Source organism: Biomphalaria glabrata, chromosome 4, assembly GCF_947242115.1.
Source record: "Biomphalaria glabrata chromosome 4, xgBioGlab47.1, whole genome shotgun sequence".
Taxonomy (NCBI): Eukaryota; Metazoa; Mollusca; class Gastropoda; family Planorbidae; genus Biomphalaria; species Biomphalaria glabrata.
Genome location: NC_074714.1, coordinates 13,310,798 through 13,332,397, shown reverse-complemented (window position 1 = coordinate 13,332,397; position 21,600 = coordinate 13,310,798). Strand labels below are relative to the sequence as shown.

General features: G+C 34.2%; 1 protein-coding gene across 3 annotated transcripts in view; it reads right to left on the bottom strand.

The window, feature by feature from the left end:
• The window catches only part of LOC106052993 (serine/threonine-protein kinase TBK1-like), a 79,543-nt gene that overhangs the window by 30,960 nt on the left and 26,983 nt on the right, over window positions 1–21,600 (bottom strand). For 2 of the 3 annotated variants that reach the window (XM_013208469.2, XM_013208468.2), the window contains exons 2-4: window positions 13,623–14,215; window positions 12,191–12,282; window positions 247–381 (exon numbers count right to left, since the gene is read on the bottom strand). In XM_013208469.2, coding sequence (XP_013063923.2) covers window positions 247–381; window positions 12,191–12,282; window positions 13,623–13,656 — 261 coding nt within the window. In that variant the 5' untranslated portion in view covers window positions 13,657–14,215. Of the gene's footprint in view, window positions 1–246; window positions 382–12,190; window positions 12,283–13,622; window positions 14,216–18,838; window positions 18,988–21,600 lie in introns of those variants that run through there. The other variant, XM_056025301.1, reaches the window with a different exon arrangement.

The window sequence follows — 21,600 nt, the reverse complement described above, 5'->3', positions numbered from 1 at the left end:
GTGTAGATTAGTGGGGGGTGGTGGTGCTGTGTGTGTAAGATGGTTAGCAAATGCCCAGGCTAGAAATGAGATGATCCAAGGTTGGTTCCAAATGAAGGAGGTCATAGACTAGATAAACACATTGATGTGTGTGTGATGTAATAATTCTTTTTTTTTTTTTAAAGGAAAATCTGTACTTTATAAGATAAGGTTAAAGATAATTTGAATAAAGAAAAAAATTGAGCTAACCGAAAATGTATAACTTACTAGTCTTTCTATTCCAATTAACTTGATGATGTTTCTATGATTTAATTGTTTGAGTAGCTCCAATTCCCTGATATCGTCTGTCTTCTGGCTAATGTAATCATGAAATACTTTCACAGCTACAACTTGACCATTATTCTTGCAATGAGAAAACATGAACAAATGTGTTCAGATAAACTTGTATTTAAAGGTGTATTATGTCTATCTTAAAATTAAGATTATCACACACAAAAATAAGTGAACAAAAAGACATACAATCACCAGCCTATATGCCAACAAGAAATTTTTTCCTTAACTCTAGGATGTTAAAATAATGATATTATGACTACCAATGATCTCTGAGATCTTTCTGTTGACAAAAATCATCATGCGTTCCATTTTCAGTTACTCTGGTGACATTAGACACAATCTAAACATAAATTAAATACTAGACATGAAACTTGTATTTTCTTTTTTGTAGTAGTTTCTTTTACTTCTCAAAAAAAAATCAGGTACTTTGATGTAATTAATTATGTCCATGGTCAAATAAGCCACTAAACTGTTCAAGAAAATAAAGAGATTATAAGTTAAGATAATATTTATTGGTCCAATCAAATGGAAATTTAGTTAGACTACAATTGAATTAGTAGAAAAAAACAAATTTCAGGATAAAGGAGGGAAAATAAAATGTGTACTTTAGTGACAGTCAATTCTGAGTGGCCAGTTATAGTTTTAGGTCCTGACCATCTACCAGGAGAAATGACTTTGAGAAGCAATGCAACTAAAATATAGAGTTAAGTTAATCTTGTTGAACACAATACTGAATTAAAAAAAGCAATATTTGTGTTTTCAAACAATCATTTTAAAATACCAAACCCAATAATAACAAAAAGTTATCTCTCTCTCTTTATAAAGTGCTTTTATGTAAAAAAAAAAAAAATAGGTGCCAGTACTCAGTGATGAAATGCCTAACTTTTGACTGCTAATAAATAAAAAATAAATGTTAAAATACAAGAAAAGTAATAATTTTTCCCCACATTGTACCATCACAAAAAAAGCACTGTGTATATATATATTCGCACATTCAGAGAATTTAGCAGAGGTTGAAGCATTTCCTATTTGTTTAAATAAAAATAATAATTAAAACATATTCCAAAATAAGAATTATATACTTATGTCCAATATACTCTTAAAAAAAAATACAGACATAAAGACGGATAACATTGTATCCTTGAAGAGCATCAATTCTTAATATATCACCGTCTGTAATTTATAGGATAAGAAGTTAAGATATTATGAATAATATTGCACAATATTGGTAATTTGAATTCTTATAGCTGGTGTGTTGTCAAGCCTGTTAGCTTTGACTTTATACAGTATAATAACAAAATTTCTGCTTCACCTTATTTAGGTAGTAAGAAACTGAATTAAAATAATGCTAGCTTGTTTTCAAATACTGTAGTACTCTTCAGACAAACTAGCCCATAAATCATTTAATATTAGATATGTCTATTTTTGTTTTTAAATTGGATTTAGAATCTAAATCAGTTCAAAGTTCATATCTTGTATAATCACATCTTACAGTAGAGGATGAAAGGATCACTGCCTGGTTGAAACCTGCCCAGTTAATTCTCTGCTGTTTCAACAATGTTTTAAAGTTTGAATGTATCAATGCTATTATAGAATAGGAATGTTTCACCGCTATTATAAAGTTTGAATGTTTCACCACTATCACCGTTGTAGTTTATATATTTACATAGGTATGCACGACCTTAAAACCTTTTTTTTCATATGAAAAGTTGTGGTAAAGTTGCTTAAAATCTGCAGATAATCTGCTTTGTAAACACAGAAAGAAAGTAAATTTTTTTTTTATATATTTCAAAATGGATTCAGTATATAAAATATCTAATTTTCTTATTTCTCTTGCATATAAATCATATTGAATACTGTAATTAAGATGTATATAATTTATTAGTTGCTATTTGAAAAAAAAAAGTCCAATACCGGGCTGGCGTTTACCGACAAGTTATTTTTTTAGATTATATTTTGCCGGCATGTGCATCCATGTTATGTTACCATGAAGAACTAATAAATATCATTGTTTTCTTTTCTGCATTTTTACTTTGGAATCAATTCACTTGTAGGTCTATTAGTTAATTTTTCCAAAAGTTCGTTAACACTTATTCAGGATAGGGTTCCGCATAACATATTTCGGGAAAAGCTGCTCTCTCTATCTCTCTCTCTCTGTTATATAGTACGAACAACAGCATCAACGGGTTTGAGTTCATCAGTAGGTAGCTTCACAAAGATGAGTGATTGTAGAGGGGGACGATTTATAGAATGAATAAAAACAGTTTTCAAGCTGAATAACTTGAGCTTGATAGCAATCATGAAATGGGCTTCAAATTAAATACTGTGTCTTCATTATACTCTTCTAGAACAGACTAAGTGAAGTGACATTTGGAAGTGCTTCATTCAAAGTGTCCTCTCAGTATTTTCATAGAAATGAGCTACACTAATTAAAAGCTTAAGTGTAGGATTAATGTTTTAGTAGATGTAAACTCATTTCAAAAATGTAAAGTGTTTCAAATAATTTTTAAAAAAATCATACAATTATATGTAAAAGTCTATAAACATGCCCTAACACTTGAGTGTTCTTACAGATCAAGACCTATAGGGTATTATTATGAGCGCTGCATTGTTTACACAGGTGCAGGCCAAGTTGCAAAGCACTTTGCTTCCAATGGAGGGATATCAGGTTCAAATCTGAGTGATTACTGTGATTTTGAATTTCTGGATTTTAGGATGCCCATAAGTCCACCCCACTCTGATGGATACCTGACATTAGTTGGTCGTTGTGCTGGCCACACGACAACCTTGTTACCTGTAGCCAAAGAAAAATTTTAAGAAAACTAACATAAACATCCCTCCTCCAAATTTGTGAATTAGACAAAAACAAAATAAAAAAAAATATTTAAGAAAAATGCTAAAAAAAAAAGCTTATATTAAGCATTAATGTATCAATTAGTTTGTATCAGCCAAGTAATTAAATTTGTAATAGATCTAGACTAACAATAATAAATCAGAGCGATTAGATATATGTTTATCCATTGTTTTTGTTGAGCGCAATTTCATGCTTTTAGCCTGAGCTTTCTCATTATGCTATGATCGTATCACTTATCTGGACCAGCTGGGAAGGGGTTGGGAGAGAAATTTACAGTGATCACTTTTTAAATGCATTTATACAAAAAAAACAACTGTTGAACGTCATGGATTCAAACTCCTGGGCTCTTGCCTCCTCCAGATGATACTCTAACCACTGTACTAGAGAAGTGTTTATAAAAATAGAAGGTTTTATAGTTATTCAATGTTAGTTTCAAACTTTAATGCACCACAATTTATTTACATTGTTCTATACCAAAAAAAAAATATTTTCCTAATTTTTTTTCCTATTGATTCTTGTTTTGTCGGGTAAAAGAAATAAGTTAAAAAATTCAGCCTGGTGCAGATTGGGTGTGGGAGAAATAACGTGTACAAACTTTTTTATCAGACAGACCGAGTGAGTTGATATAAGCTTTGTAAAAAAAAAAAGTATTAAACCAAATTAATCCAGATCAGAGGCTACAGTCTTGAGCTATACATATTACAAATACTCACAAGTTTAAAAAAAAGAAGGAAGTTGGGCCAGACGGGTGGGGGGGGGGGGGGGTTATGACAAAATTTACAGTTCACTATAAATCGTTAGTTTGACTTGGCCAGTCGGACGTAGCAGACCTTCAAAACCAAACGTACTAGCGGCCACATACTTTCACCTGTGTACCTGGACGTCATTCTCTTACCATTTCCCAGTGGTGACTCCACACTTGCGTCATCATCGCGCGGCTACGTTTAACTGGAGACGGGCTCTGGAAAGTCCATTGATGTTTCTTTGTAGCTTTCTTTTTTTTTTAACGGTGACACATAATAATGAGGATCAAGAAAAACTAAACTGCTCCCCCACCCCCCAGGCAACCTTCAGTATTAGTCAGACGCCTTAATTAGTAACAGCCTGTCTGAACAAGTTTGGAGAAAATGTGATCGAGATGAACTCCGAGCTCTGTCACAAGTAAAAAAGAACGCATTTTGATCTCAATCAAGGAACAAGGAAATGAGACAAAAGAGGGAGGGGGGGAAAGTTGGAGGGCTTGTATAGTGAACTAGCAGCATACAGTCCAATGAAACGTTTGGCTAAGACAATGAAGTCAGCAATGGGGAGTCCTCAAAATATAATATCTCCAGGACTCGAAATGTCCTACTAGCACATCGCGTTGTAAAGATAAGTGCCCCCCAAAAAAAGACAAAGATGTTACAGTCTTGCACGTCATTCTATCAACATTCAAACACTTCCATAAAGGTCCACGAATGGGGAATAGCCGCTGTTCGTTTCGTGAGGCCGGTCCGTTAGTCTATGACGTTTAAATTCAAAGTACTGGAAGAGATATTGAAAAACCCGATTGCCTAATATCTATTGGCAGCTTTAAACCTTAAAGCAGTACGTCTTTATTTTCAAAAAAGCAAACTTTTTTTTTATGCATTCAATAAGTAAAGCCGATTTGTTGCATAAAATCACACCACTTTAAAACTATTTACTATAATACTAGCAAGAAACAGAGGGAGGCTATATTTACTAATGAAGGTGATTATTGGGTATATTGTTATAACTTTTATTCCAGTGTCTCTCAAACTTATTACCAATGTTTTAAAAATTACAATATTTTAAGTAGGAGGCGTCGTTTCCTCTTCTAATATGGACCTAGTAAAATGTGTGGTTTTCTCGGGAGGCGTCTGCAACAATAGCACTCAAAACGTTTTTTGAAGAAGACATTTCAAAACGTCTCCGCTAATGTGATTCTTGTTGACACTGTGCGTCAGAATAGTCGAAATGCTTCGGACACTTGTACTTCGTTATGGTGCGGCAAAAAACAACAAAACAAACAACAAAAAAAGTCTAACTTAACACGAAAATGTTCTCACGATAATTAGCTCCATTACGGACGGACGTGCACGATCTGTACCTCGAATGTCCCTCGCATAATATAATTGGCCAGTGCTGCCTACTTATTTATTAGACTTAATTTAACCCTCGACTTTTTTTTTTTAACTAGGATAAATAGTGAACCGTGATTGCAAGAAAACACTCTAATATTGACCGTTATTGAGATGCTCTCTTCTTCGAGAAAAAAGGCACCAGGACAAATAATTTCTTAAGCTCAGAACGCCGGAATAAGATTGGCGCCAGTGCTCCACAGACCGCCCCGTTGCTGGATGTAGGGGAAACCTTCAGCACCTCTCCAATATTACTCCAGGAAAAAAAAATTCCTAGTAAACAAAACATTTTAAAATTCTGAACGAAACACTGTTTCCGAAAACAAAAAATAAATAGACTAATTTCATTACCTAAAATTTAATTCTAAACATAGTGTTAATCTAAATGAAAAAAAAAAAAAAAAAAAAAAACAACTGAAAATTGTGTTGCCTTTAAGCTTCTTTTATTTTTACTACTTTCTTAAAAGCGTCAAACATTGCCACCCCTTAATGTGGGAGCCTATAGCGCTCCTCCAAGTCCTCAGCTGCTAAGGTGAGCGCGAACGAAATGTTTCTCATTTAGAGGGGAATCACGGGTAGCCTAAATGTGATTTCTGCAAACGGTTATATTTCTCAAAATAATGTTACAATATATATTCATATTGTGTGTGTTCCGTTATACGTACTAGCAATAAATTTGCGATTAGGAACCTTTATGTTTAAAAAAGGTCATAGCCTTTAAGATACAACCCCCAAAACAACCCATTAGAAGAGAAGCAAGGTGGAGAGCTGCCTGGTCTAGTAACCACTGCGCAGTACGCCTCAGACTAGGGACTAGTTATTGGAACCCCACAACAAGACCATGAGAGCCCAGAAGAAGAAAATAACTTCTGTTGAAAATATTGAAACCTTTCTTTGTACATGCATTGCTGATTAAACAGATGACCCTCTCTCTTTCTGTTTCTTTATTGATTAGTACATAGATCTAAGTGTAAAGTAGGCTACTGATGAAAGAAAACACAAGTTAGGAATAGGAAGGAAAAACTAAGAAGTTATCTTTTTCTATCCATCAATCTTTACACCTAGGGTTGGGGGAAAATAACGTACATTATATATAGACCCTTTGACAACTTCCTCAACCATTTCCCCAAATCACCGATAACAATTACGACTAAAATGTTATAAAATTATTTAAAACTAACATGTACATACATCTAAATCGACCACCTGCGGACAATGGTTATGCTTGCCCTAGTTGTGGCAAAATATATAGGTCACAGCTGGGGCTGCGTACCCACGGGAAATACTGCTCTCCTCACTAATCTTCGGACTCGAAGACTTATTATTATTATTATATATATATATATATATATATATATATATATATATATATATATATATATATATATATATATATATATATATATATTACATTTTCCTATTTTCTCGTTTTTTTCTGTTTTTTGTGTGTGTGTGTCCAGTTGTCTGGTTGACCTCAACGAATCGATTATCTCCCATTTCAAAACAACTCAGCAAAAATGAAGAGTAAAATGTTGGATGAATTTTTAATACAGAGATCTAATAAATTGTCTTTTTTAGTTTTTAATTTCACAAGAACATATTTATGTTTTACCAAAGGCAAGGATCAGACTACCCAGCTCAAAATTTGGACCAATCTATATTTACTATCGTTTAGAATTGCAACAAACCCATACGCTCACTACAATGTCAGTATTCAGCTTGCACGAAACGGTATCTACCTGACACAGCAAAGTGCCTAGGTTAATGCCAATAAGAAATATGACTAAATCCGGAATCGTGCTTGGGGTGTTTAGTTTAGATTTTTTTAAAATCTCTAATTCAGAAAGTTTGAATGTCTTCACAATATCATCGCTTCCTTTGAATATTGTTAATGTCAGGGCGTGGTTAGAGTGTGCTAGAAACACAAATAGTCTGGAGACAAATCCAAAGATACACTTAGAACTGTAAGAACTGAATACATTTATTATGACCTACATTAATCAAAGTTTGTTTTTTTTTAATTTGTATACTGACTAGAGAAAAAAAAAGAATGCCCTGCAGACAATTTTGACAGTTTTCATGCGCTAAAATTGAGTTCTCTCTTCCTAGAAGAGTCTGAGTGACTATTCACAAAGCTGACTTCAAAGATGGGGATTTCCCAACTATTTTTGATTTCGGTCCTTTTCACTTTTAGTATTTTGGTACTATTTTTTTTAGTAACCTACAAACCTACTTTACAAAACGGTGACCCAAATCGAGATACAGTGTCACAAAGTGAAACCCGCTTATGTGCGAAGCGCTTAACTGCATTGTTCGATTATATCGCACAACCGTTGAACTGTCAAACTATCCGAATGCTTATTCCATTTTGTTATAACAGGCTGTTTGCTTATAGGCATAGTCCGCGTTAATAATATAAGCAAAGCAAGCACGACAGCAAAGCAATTCAGAGCTTGGTTACTTCCCACAACCATCTCTCAGTTTCTTCTCATGTCAACCAAAGCTCGACATCTGTCAACCCCATCTCACGTTCTACCTCTGTAAATCCCACCTCAAGTTCTACCTCTGTAAATCGTCCCTCAGGCTCTACCTCTGTAAATCCCACCTCAAATTCTACCTCTGTAAATCCCACCTCAAATTCTACCTCTGTAAATCCCACCTCAAATTCTACCTCTGTAAATCCCACCTCAAATTCTACCTCTGTAAATCCCACCTCAAATTCTACCTCTGTAAATCCCACCTCAAGCTTTACCTCTGTAAATCCCACCTCAAGTTCTACCTCTGTAAATCTCTCCCCCCCCCCCAGGTTCTACCTCTGTAAATCCCACCTCAAATTCTACCTCTGTAAATCCCACCTCTGTAAATCCCACCTCAAATTCTACCTCTGTCAATCCCACCTCAAGTTCTACCTCTGTAAATCCCATCACGTATCTCTCGCGGCCACTCTGCCCCATTGATAGAAATGAAGATTAAAAAAAAAAAGACATTTTCGTTTTAAATACAAGAGACTGAAGTGGCCAGATATTTGAGGTACTAAATAACTTTTAAGGGGGAAAAAGGGGGGTTGGGGGTGGGGATGGTTGCTAATCCGTCTTGCACTATATGAACAAGTACATGTGGGAGAATAGTAAAGCAAAAATTAACAAACGTCCTGATATTTCAGATGATTTATAAACAAGCAAAATTAGAAAAAATGATTAAAAAAAAAAAGCAACTAACAAAGCTTTTATAAGGGAAAGAACTGAACATTTTACAGCCATATACCTCAATGCTGTAATATTTGTTTCCCCTTTCTACATCAAACAAAATTAACTACCACAAATTATTAATTAATTAATTTTTTTTTTAAATTGGTTCTTGTTTTACCATCGACAATGATTAATTGTGCCAAGTTTCAACCTGACCCGAGATAGGGGAGAGGGAAACGTGTACCCTACAGACAGACGGGGTGCGTTTATATAAGCTTTGTAAGAAGGTACAACACACAAGAAGGGTACAATGTCAAGTGTTGAGAATCCCCGGCGTAGCTCTAGCTCTCGAGAGAACAATGAACTCTTAACTCGTCACGAAACAACACAAAACTGGGTCAAGTCAGACGAATGACATACGCATATATCCCAGGAAAGCCGGGCCTCAATTACATTTTTCTTGCACTATTGAAAAAAAAAAGGGTGGGGTGGCTTCATATTTTCCCCCCGTTATATTTACGGGGCTCAACGAACATTGATCCCTTAAAAGCAAATCGGTGCCTGAATACGAGGATGTACACTCCTTGGACATTTTATTTCAAGAGATAGTGGGCCCATATTTGAGCTTGTCATTGACCGGAAAGAAAGAAATAATCTGAGACGCAGTTGAAACATTTATACAAATAAAAAGTTGTATTGATTTCCTGGGAGACGATATCCTTCTCAATAGTCACGTGACCACGATTTTCCCTATCCAGCAACGGTCACGCCCGTGTGACATGGCGTTGTGTACCAGGGCGTGTCAATGAAGAGGAGGCAATAGGAGAACTAGATAGCCATCCAATGAACAGGAAAGTGGGACTGGGAGGATACAGCTAGCTGAAATGAGTGTAGGCGTGGCTACTTGAATCAAGGGGAGGGGCACACCTTATTGTCGCATTATTGCTCAATGTTGTATACCGAAGCATGTTTTTTTACCCACACAGTGCCGGGGTTACCGTATAGTAGAAAACATAAGCTAGAGCCTCCCCCCCCCCCCCCCCCACGGCCCTAAACAAATTGTTTTGAGGAAAAAGCAAAAAAATAAATTACTTTATGTTGATTACAAGGGGCCCCCATATCTCAAATAGTTTAGGGTCTTATCGAGTCTAAATCTGGCCCTGCACACAACTCTCACACGAAACATACACAATTTGTACACATGTTTTATTTTTTTTTTATATTTTAATGAAGTGTATATAAAGATAAAATTGTCGTGTGCCATAAATTCAGTGGCGTAGTAGGCCCGGGTTCAAGACTATGGATGCTACGCCACTGGCAATAATGAATTAAAGTTTTCTAAAAAACCAACGAATTATTTTTCTCTATTTTGTAATATTATACTAATGTAATGCACATGACAATGTAGTTTTAAAGGCTTAAGAAATAGACCAACGAACTTGACGTTGTCATTGGGACCAATTTATCGTAACTTAACATTTCATGTCCTCCAAGCATTATATATCACTGGGTTGTCTCTCCTAGTTGCACCAAAAGTATTAAATTGAGATTTGATTTTGTAGGTTGGGCTCGGCACTTCACGTGACATGGAATACCAAATTCATAAACCTTTTAGCAGATACAGAAAAAACAGTTCGCAAAGTAGCTCATAACAAGAAGGATTAGAACAGAGTAAATATAAGACAATCTATATGTCCAGACAATCTTATTTTATTTGTATTAACTTCTTATCAAAGACGAGTTACAAACGGAGTTTTATGCTAAGGCTAGGAGAGTTTGGTAGACTAGAGTAAGCTATTAGTGACACGAGTAGACATACAAATTGAATTTTAGAAAAATCAACGAATAAACTGATATTTAAAACAAAATAATTTATAAGGAAACAAACAATTCTGTGTAAACATGAGTACTTCAATATCCGGGCGGTGCTAGCTGGCACCTGTCGCAACCTATGTTTTAGCTTCCTCTTGGCTGAGGAAGTCATCCTCGTCTCCGAGCTCGGTCAATGATGAAATGAGAAGGAAGTGACTCGACACCTTTTGTTTCCCTCTGCACAAAGATCGCACATCAGTGTTTAGGGACTGAAGTGTGAGCGGAGAGGCGGGGGCAGGAGGTCTGCTCACATTTCTATTCACAGAAAGCTTAAACCTGGTTCGTGGTATAAACATTACGACAGTTGGGAAATGATCCGTTGTGTTAAGTCTAATTTTGCACGCATTACCATCCCTTGTTAGTACAGGACATAGAGGACCCCCCCCCCCCTGTTAAACAAGACACTACAGAGCTCAGTGAATGAATCACACACAAAAAATAAACAAAAGGACAGACGAGAGAATTCCCACGGCAGCTGACTTGTGGGATATGTTTTCTCTCACCAATGATTGACAGCTGTTTCATAGAACATAACATCAAACCCCCGAAACAAACAACACTCTCTATTTGTCCAGCACATGAAGCTTAGTGTAATTACAACTCAATACTAGTTACAATTTGAGGAGGGAGGAGTATTTGTTACTGATGTACTTTTTTATCAATTCACCCGTTGTCAAGTAAAACGTTTGTAAACTAACCAATAAGTTAATTAACTATTAGTAATTAATCATTTTGTTTGGTATCTTAAACAAGGGAAAGACATTGTACTTGACTGATAAGGTGGTATAAGTTGAATTAGTCCCCTTTATACTTGGTAGAGAGAAAACTTACCAGGCACAGTGGTTAGTATAATGGCTTGAGGAGGCTGGGGAGGTCGTACACTAGGTTTTTTTTTGTTTTTTTTAATAATAAGCATCTAAAAAAACGATCACCCAGATACCCCAATCTTTCTCCCCCCCCCCTACCCTTTCTAACTGGCCCAGACAAGTGATAGGATCATAGCGAATTGAGAAAGCTAAAAGCAGCATGAAGCTAAACATAAACTATTGATAAAAATATTTCTAATTGCCCAGATTTATTATTGTTAGCAATTGTTACAAATTTAATTACATAACTAATAATACAACTACACTTAATATAAGCTTTTTTTTTTCAAGTGTTTTATTATGTTTTTCTTAGAAACGCATAGTATGATAGTATTATAATCTTTTTTTTTTTTTTTTTTTTTTTTTACGTTAGGTTTAACCAAGCAGATTTGCAACTAAACTTGACCGAATATAAAACAAGCTTGTATTGTGACTATTATCAAAGAGAATTTGACCTACATTTATAGGAAACCCTACTGGACCAATGTAAGACACTGGACCAATGTAAGACACTGGACGTTTACAATGCCTCCTTCATCAACAACAACAACAACAAATCTATCAAGAATTAGAAAATGTACAAACTTTCAGTTATCTATTGCTCCACATTAGAATAGGTAGCAGCTGAGAGCTCATACTCATGACACATTCTGACAGTAGGGAGTTCTCTTATCTGATGCCAATTTGTTTTTTTAATGTGTGCACAGCTGACTTTTGAGATGTAGCATCCCAAATTCTTGCATGCACAGTGTACTATTAGCTATTTTAATCTCTTTTGTGGATCTGCGGGGTGTGTGTGTGGATGGGGGGATCTGAGAGAAGTGAGAGAAGGTTTCCATGCTGCCTAAAGGCACTCAGCAAACACAACTCAGCTCCATTTGCAATTCAACTCAACCAATCCCCCCTCATAGGGAGTCAAGTGATATGTTAAATGTCAACTTTTGTGTCTAAACCTACCTTATTTCTTCCTAGATAAACGATAGCACTAGCCCCCCTCCCAAGGGAGTCTGCAGTGTTCCATGTGTGGTTATCAGTGCTCACTAGAGTACCTACATAGAGAATACACAAAAATTGACATCAAAGATAAAAGTAAACTTAGAGATGACACAAAATAAATGGAATATGTACAAAGAATATTTATATAATGAACAAATTGTAACTCTGCCATCCCAAATGATATTGCTCCCTGTTTAACATGGGACAAGAATTAGCTGTTTAAAAAGAGAAGAGTTTCCTTCCGCCCAAGTGACAAGAAGGCAATCACGACATTCTGGCATTCTGGAACAAGAAGAGGAGAGGAAAGTGGAGGCTGTTGGTGTGGACTGAAAACAACACTGTTAAGAGTGTTATTGGTGCTGCGTGGTGGGGGTGCCTGAAAAGTGGAGATATATATGCAGAAAGGACAGGTGAACCTAAGAGCTAATATAGTGGTACAATTAAACTCGGTTGGGCAGACGTGAACCCAAGGCAGACAGTTCTGTATTTGTTGTTATCATCAGATGCACTTTCTACAATATTTAATAAACAAACAACATCCAAATTTGCTCCATCGTTGAGTTGCCTGATTCTTAAATTTACAACAATATTATAACCTTTGAGCATTTACAAGCATTTTTCTTAAAAAATATATATATATTTTATTTTTAAGCAAGTTATGGTATAGTGTTTATTTTTATTGCCTTTAAATGTTTTTTTTTTCAAACACTGCCTTTAAAGCCTTTGAAGATGTTGGCTCACTAAAAAGTCCAGATACAATCTAAAAAAATTCTCATTGAAATGTTGCAATGCTCAATTAATTTAGAAATGGTTAATCTATATTTATAAGTTAGATATTTTGTGCTAAGAAGTTGCTTCTAAGTGTAAAAATAAAAATTGTAGAAAATGTGTAAAAATAGCACACAAAATAAAGACTTTCGATGTAACAAAGAACATCTGGGTTTGGAGTAAGATTCTGATACTAAAACCAATATATGCATATATCATAACGATATGATTTCATGATTTTGCCTAATTCAATACATATGATTCAGCATCTTCTATAATGTACAGCATTCGCTTCAACCCAGCATAATTTTATAGATAACATTGCTAGAATAAGATAAAAAAAATAAAAGCATTTATAAATTTATGAAACAGAAAGAAAGGCTTCCTAGAAGCACCTGGTGATGCGAACTAAAGGCAGACACATTCAAGTTTGATTACACCTGGAAAAAGATGGAAAGCTGGCCCATTTCAATATCAAATAATTTTTTTAAACATTTTTTATTTGCTTTTTTAAATAAATATAAGTTCCATGAGACGACTTATATAAATTAGAAATTGAATTTAATCAATTTATAGGTTTCATAAAAATGTAAAATAATTTCAATAGTTGAAAAAAAATCCATACCTTTTATTACAGGATATGATGAAGTAGATGTCATCTGAATTTACTATAACAATGTGTATGCATGTGAATCTAAGTCCTTCATCAAGAATATTTCCACTAAATACACATATATCCTTGTGTATGTAGACAGTTGTTCACAGAAATAATATTTTTTTTTAGAAACACAATGATTGTATTCCACTACATTTATCCACTTGTTTATATGAACGTGAAATACAATATCTATATTAACACAATATATGAATAAATATACACTTGTATACAAATATAACAAACAATGACAGTCTCCACCAAAACTTGCTAAGTTATGTCACTGTGTAATAATATTACATGTAACTTTGATGTAGTCAGCAATATTACATACGTTGGTAGCCAAGGGATCAGCTCTGAATCAGGAATCCTCTTCCTGGGACCGATTGGCCGGACCAGATGTCGAAATATTGGGTCAATGTAAGTAAAGTGAATATCACTATATCCTCTCATCGAAGTAGAATAGGTAATAAACAGGACTATAAATGGAGACGCCGTGGTGGAAAATATTGCCAGATCCTTTGGTAAGATGATATCATCGCAATTTAAGGTTTGAGAAGAATCTGTAGAACATAAAGAAATAAAGAATTAAAATACAGATAACAGTTTAATAAATTAATGTTTATGAACATAAAAATCATACAATTATATATGGGTTACAACAGCACTGAATTTCGTTAGTATGTAGCTCTATACAATACTAAATTAAATGCACAACCATTAGAAGCAGGGCAGAGGATTTTAAAAAGTACAAAAACTGGACACATTTGATCATATTGTCCTCCTCGGCCAAAATGTTACAGGTATGTAACATTCTGAAAGTTATGTAAACCCCATTTGGGAAAAACTTTGGTGTAGTGCTATGAATAATAATAATAAGGTTAGAATATATTATAATCTGATGTTAATTCACAAATATATGTTGCGCTTCAAATTAAAGAAAAAAATAAATTTGCCTTGGAAAATATAAGTTTATATATATTCCTGCTACAGCAAATACTGTTTTAAGTCTGGAGACAGAAAAAAAAAGATAAGAAGGAATAAAAAGATGTTTAATTCATGTTACATGCCAAAATGACAATTTCTTCAATCTTTTTTTCTTTTTTTTAGGCCCTTTCCTATAAGACTTAAAACTTTCTAGTTCCCTGCAACACAGATTTTTCACAACACTTTCCTAATTTCATTTAAATTAAGTTACCATTCAAATCAAATCAAAGCCATTAAAAAAAATATACTAAATGTAATAATGAGAGTCATAGCAGAAAAAAGAAATAGTAAAATAATAACAAGCAAAACATACAAAATACTTTTTAAAAAAATCAAAGCTTATAATTAAGTGTAACTGTATCAACTAGTTTGGATCAGTCATGTATGTATGTATGATTTGATACATAATAAATCTGTGCGATTAGAAATATTTTAACCAAATGTTTTTGTTTAGCGCAATGTCATGCTTTTTGCTTTCTCAATGCTCAATCCTATCACTTGTCTGGAACAGTTGTGCACGGGGGAGGGAGGCAAGGGGTATTTTGGTGAATGTTTACATATAATCGTTTTTTAAAGGCATAAAAAAAAATTCATTCTGGGCTCAAGAATCCAAAAGGGGACTATATCAACTAATACCATCACATCTGTCAAGTAAGATTTGTTAACCTTTTTCAAGATACCAAACAAAATAATTAATTACCAATAAATAATTAACTAATAAGTTATTTTTTTTTGTATTTATTCTTGTGTTGTCAGGTAAAAGAGATATATGTGCAGAATTTCAGCTTAATCCAAGATTGGGTGTGGGAGAAATAATGTGTACACATTTTTACCATACAGACAGACAGAGTGAGTTGATATAAGCTTTGTACAATATGTGTAAAGGCTAGAATCATCAAATCAATAAGCTCAAACTTCAAAAATCTCCTGAAATACATAGACAACAATTGTCATTTTGGGGTGTCGTTCAATATGGAAAATGCCAATCCTAAGCGTGATAAAAAAAAAAAAAATGCAATACCCGTAATTGTGGAATCGGGTGAAAGAAGCTTCTCGCGCCTCAAATTAATGAAGAATTACTTGAGGTCAACAATTCTCGTAGATAGATTGAAACATTTGGTAATTCTTGCTATTGACCGTGATCTATGCAGGAAATAGAATTTTTATGATATACTGTATGAATTCCATACTTCTTCTTCTTCTGGCCAGCTTTTTGCTTTTTTTTCCTTTTAGCCAAGGATAAATAGTGTGCTGTTTATGATTTCCATACACGCAAGGCTCGTAGAGTAATTCTGTGCGTAGTAAAGAATGAATAAAATGCAAAGACGAATTTATTTTCTAATACAAACTCTTAATTTTCACTTATTATACGTATCCCTACCCAAACTTGACCCTGCAAAATCTGTTTTGCATAGGGCCCCACAACGGTTGAGTCCGCCCTGATATTTAGTGACAGGTGAATACAGAGTAGATTACTCCCCCCCCCCCCCCCTCTTTTTTTTCGCCGAGTGATCTTTCCATGATTTCTTGGTCACAATGATTCAGTCCGGACCTGCTATTTAGTGACGGCTGAATACTACTTGGTTTTCCCCCCACCTCTTTTTTTGTTTTTGTTGGTAACTCTAGTCCGACTTGCAGAAACAAAAGAGTGATCTTTTCTTTATTTGCTTGGGGTTCAAACTGTTGAGCCATGAAGAGAATTATATATATATAGATTTAGTGACAGTTTATTATCATTATGAAATTTTTATTAAACTGCTTAGATCACAGATCTAGCTAGATCATTGTAACATTAGCTATATATATATATATATATCGAGCTGACCCGCAGTGTAGCATACGCCGCTATTAAGTGGCAAGTGAACACTTCCTGAAAGACACAGTTAAGAATACAGGAGCAATGAGATAGACCCGTTAGCAAAGCAAAAAAGGCGGGCCAAAGAAGCGTGTGGGGACAAACAAAGATGGCAGCAATGAGAGACCTATTAGCACACCAAGATGGTTAGAGAGTCAGCGTGCATGTGTAGTGTCCCGCATGGTTGGGCGACGTAGAGATTTATATATATATATATATATAGAAGATTACTTGTTCTACCCTCACCCCTCTTTTTTTTTGAGCCACACTCTCTGTCCCCACGAAAGTTACGTGGGACTACTCTAAGTCCAACTTGCAAAAATAAAAGAATTATCTTTCCATTACTTTTTATCGAGGGTTAGAGAGTCGGCGTGTGTGGTGTCACACATGGTTAGGCGACGTAGAGAATAATATATATACAGATACTCTGTTTCTAGAGACCTACATCATAGACTATCAATATATATTTTTTCACGATCTAGAATCTGGCCTGTAGTTCTCTAGGAGGATTAAAATCTAGATAGAGTCTAGTTCTATATACTTTTCTTCTTCTAGTCTAGACTCTAAACCTCTATAAGTATTCTAAGCCTCTAGATCAATTAAAAAAAATAAAAGATTTCATCTAGTCTAGATCTAGATTCTAATACAAAGAAAAAAAATTCAAATAGAATGCGCCTGAATTATGAACATTTTCCTAATTCCCTGCGCCTGAGATTGAAATGATGAATTAGTTTTATAAATTTAATTGAATAACTTCATTCAATCAATTCTAGCTAGATCTGGATCTAGAGCCTAATTCTTATTCTAGTAATTCTATAAAATCTAGATATAAAATAGAATTATCAGTATAGTTCTAGATTATAAATTCAACTTAATTCAAGATTCTTTTTTTTTTAATTCTAGATCTAGATTAGATACTCAGATACTGATAGTAGTGATAGATCTAGATTTCTAGATCTAGAATAGGTCTATATAGATTCTTGATCTATCTAGAATCTAGATTATTCTAGATTAATATAGAGTAATCTAGAGTCTAGAGACTTAGTGTCTAGAATATAGATCTAGATCAATTTTTTAAAAATTCTATCTTTATGAGTTTATCATTCATACTTTAACATAAATTAAAAAATTAATTTAAAATATAGATGATCTAGATCAAGAGGTTACTGAAAAAAAGATGATTATGTCTAGATCTGGAGCCTAGGTCTAGACTAGATTCTAGATCTAGTAGAATCTAAATAAATAATCTAATCTAGTAAACGCTAGTCAGTCACTTGACTAAGACGAAGTTGAAAGGTCTGGCCAGTGATTTGACTTTGAGTTGAGTGATGCAGATGAGTGATTGAGTTAAAGGGAAACTCTGTAGGTTTTTCAAATTAGATTTATTGACATATTTAAATACTGCGTAAAACATTGTAATAGTAAACATTTTACCATTTTGTATTTAAATGCTTAGAAACATTTATATGTAATAAATAAGACAGTAAATTCTTGACATCTCCAAAAAAACGGGGTTCTTTGAGATTTTGCGTCACTTCCCTCAACAATACTGAAAGAGAAACTACATTTAACCAATCGTATCGCTTCATTCTTACAGTAGCTGTTAGGCTTAGTGACAGCCTAGTCCAGAGCTATGGTACAGTTATATATATAGAAAGAGAGATCTAAAAGCATTAGGATAACCAACTCGATAAAAAAGTAACATATTCAGCTAATCCCCTCCCTATCCTAAATATTAAATAGATTGTGTGTCTGACTGATTCTAACAAAGTGGTCAGTGTTAGCATAGGCATAGTCTAGACTACATGTAGTCGGTCATGACAAGACAATCAAGCGATAGTGTTTGTGTGTGTTGAGTGGTCAGGCGAGAAAATACACACTGCCGTGGCTAGTCAAGCATGTAAATCTACTTCCAACACGCATTTTTTTCTTTACATACATACATTACAAGATCTAGCTCTAACTGCATAGACGAAGATATATTTCTTTTACGAGAATGTAAACTTTACTGTATGGTCTCCCGTTATGCAATAATGCAATAAGTCAATAGATTAAATTAATACTTGGTTAGTTTGACGTCACATAGATAGATGATAGATCTAGAAGCCCAGAAAAAATATGTCAGAAAAACATCAATTACTAAATTATTATTGCAAATTTTATAAAAAAAATAATAGATCTATATTCATTATGTGTAAATCAAAACACATATTATATCAAAAATTGTCAAAACCATCTCATCGGAGTTTCTCTTTATTTTTAACTAACCGAGTCGGTTTCGTGAAAGGATTGAAAGTAATGAAAGTGAAAGGTTTTAATTTTTAAAAAGTAAAAAAGTTCATACTCTACGAATTTGTTAATGAAAAATGTAGATCTATAGACATCTATATAAATCTAGACAACATTAACATCTAGAGTAGATCTAGAAATGTAAATAGATTGATTTATTGATTAGATATCTAGATTAACTAGATAGATCTAGATCTAGATTTCTAGAATTCTAGATTCTATTATTATTATCACATTCGAAATTGCATTGATTTACAGTGATTTCCCTTTATAAACTATTCAAAATTGATTTCTAAGGAAACGAAATAATAACCTAAAAATGTTTAAAATCTCAAATTATTTTGTCTATAATATGAAAAGATAAAAGACTATGATAGACTCTTATATTTTGTCTATTAATTTTACTTTTAGGTGAAGAAAACACTGCAAACTCATATTCTTCTATCACAGATATATTCTTTTATCTTATCCAAATTCTTAAACTTAAACAAAGAAAATTAATCATTCACGTCTATTTGTGGAATAAAATATGTCTGAATATGACAAGTCATTCTAAAATTAGATTTTGATGATACTAACAAAACGTAAATTTGAAAAGGATAAAAATGTTAAAGATCAAATAACTGAAATGTATTCAATATGTTTATGACAATGCACAAATTAAGGCAGTGGCGTCGCATCCACGGCGCAAAGGGGTTCAATCGTGACCTCCGTCGAAGGCGCCGGTTCAATGAACCCGGGCCCAAGACCATTAGGGGCGAGAAGAAGCTAGTTAGCGATTGGATGGTGTTTATATGCAGTGTCAATGATGCAAGATAGGCCTAAGTGGGATTGTCGTGAGCTGTCTTGGTTAGCCTACGCCAGACGGCTCCAATTTCAAATGCCGGATTGACAAGAATTTTGTTCAAAATATTATTATTACCAAAGTCTAGGCTACTACATTTATTTCATTTCATCTCAAGTTCAATTAGTCTGCCGATAGTAATAAAAACTATATTTAGTTATGTTAATAAAATGTTCAAGTAATTTCAAGTTTTGCAGGTTAAAATGCAATACACCTACTAGGCTATGGCTTAGTTGTCTACCAGCGGTCTGGTGCTAGCGCCTACAAGTCAACGAGCGTCCACAACAAGGGGTTCATTGCGCTCAGGACTATAACTCATGACCAGTTGGAGCCAACATGAGCACTAGGGGGGATGAGACCAAAGTGAATAAACAAAATTAAACAAATTTAAAAAAAAATAGAATCTAAAAAGTCCCCCTCAGAATGTCTTAAACATTACTCGAAAGTCGAAACTTAAAATTAACTTCAAAACATTAAACCTTGTTTTCATCTAGAGTAATAGCACCAGCGGCTTGAATTTTAATATAAGCCCTAAGGAAACCATTAAATTGATAGTATTACAGGATTCGGAAAAGGGGGGGGGGGAGAGGTGGAAGACAGAGTTTGGTTAGAGGAATAAACATGATGTGTAACACAGAAAAAAGGAGAAGGGAACAACGACAATTAGGTCTCTAGGGATAGTCTTCACCAATTAAAATTTCGACACAGTCATAGCTCTTAGTTCTTCAACTTTCTTAAAGCTCAATCGCTTACTTTTTTTCTATTTACATTTTTTAAAAATTATTAAATTTCTACGAATCAATGTCAAACATCAAATGAACAATTTCTGAATACGTTTCTTGTTGAGAGACAGTGCAATTTGCTCATTTTGTTTTGGGTAATTTGAAACATTTGAAAATGGTGAATAAATCGAAAAAGAATATTTGGCAAGCAAAAGAAACAAATATAACAGAAAGAAATATTTTGTTGCATAGGAATCCTTAAAGCTGAATTTCTTTGTGCTATTGTATCGAATGGCGAAGGCGACTTAGGGATGAGGTTTATAAAAAAGATCTAGTATTTAGGCTTAGTTGAAACTTGATCCATAGTTCTCAAAGAAATTAAAAAAGCATTTCAAGTATACAAAAGCCTCAGACCAGGCTTTATTTGAAATTGCTAAGAATATTTGACTTTGACAGGAAAACTAAGCCCCACAGATTCAAAACGAGATAATAGGCCTGTTTGGCATTGCAATGCTAGCGAAAATACCTGTAGGCCTACTAGAGAAGATCCAATCTGCACCATTATTCTCTGTCATTGGTGACAGCACTCATTACCAAATGTGATCCAATTTTCCGATATGATTTCGTGATTTCCGATGACGGAATACCCAAAGAAATAGCGATTAGAGATTCATATTTGTGAGAACCAGAAGTCTGCAGAATTGTCTGAAAAAAATTCTCCAAGTATTAAATAATTTAAATTTATCCTTAAATAAGCTGCAATGCTAAGATCCTGCTTCCAACATAAGTGAATAGTAGAATGAGCTATAGGCATTGCTTCATCAAAAGCAGCTGCTCGCGCATTATGCATTAATCACAACATATAATTGGTCATCAACTATGTTCAAGACATTGCAGATTTCTATGACTTGGTTTGTTTTTTGCTCACAACATCTCAAGATGGGCGCGATATGAATCTAATAGGGAGACCATAGTTTATAAGGCACTCAAAAAATTTTGCCCTGCAAGGAATGATCCTCTAACAGCAATTAGATTCAGGTGTTTTCATGTACCGGTATTTAAGGTATTAACACAAAGTATTTTGTGTTCACCATAGGAAAAAAGAACGCCTGGAAGCTGCAATACTTAGGAGAAGATTAGAAACATTTGATATTTATGTTCTGCTTTTTGTCGATTGCAGAATTGTAAGAGCAATCAACGTTGTTTAAAAAATGTTTGCAAGTGAGCACCAAAATCAACGTAGAGAAGAAA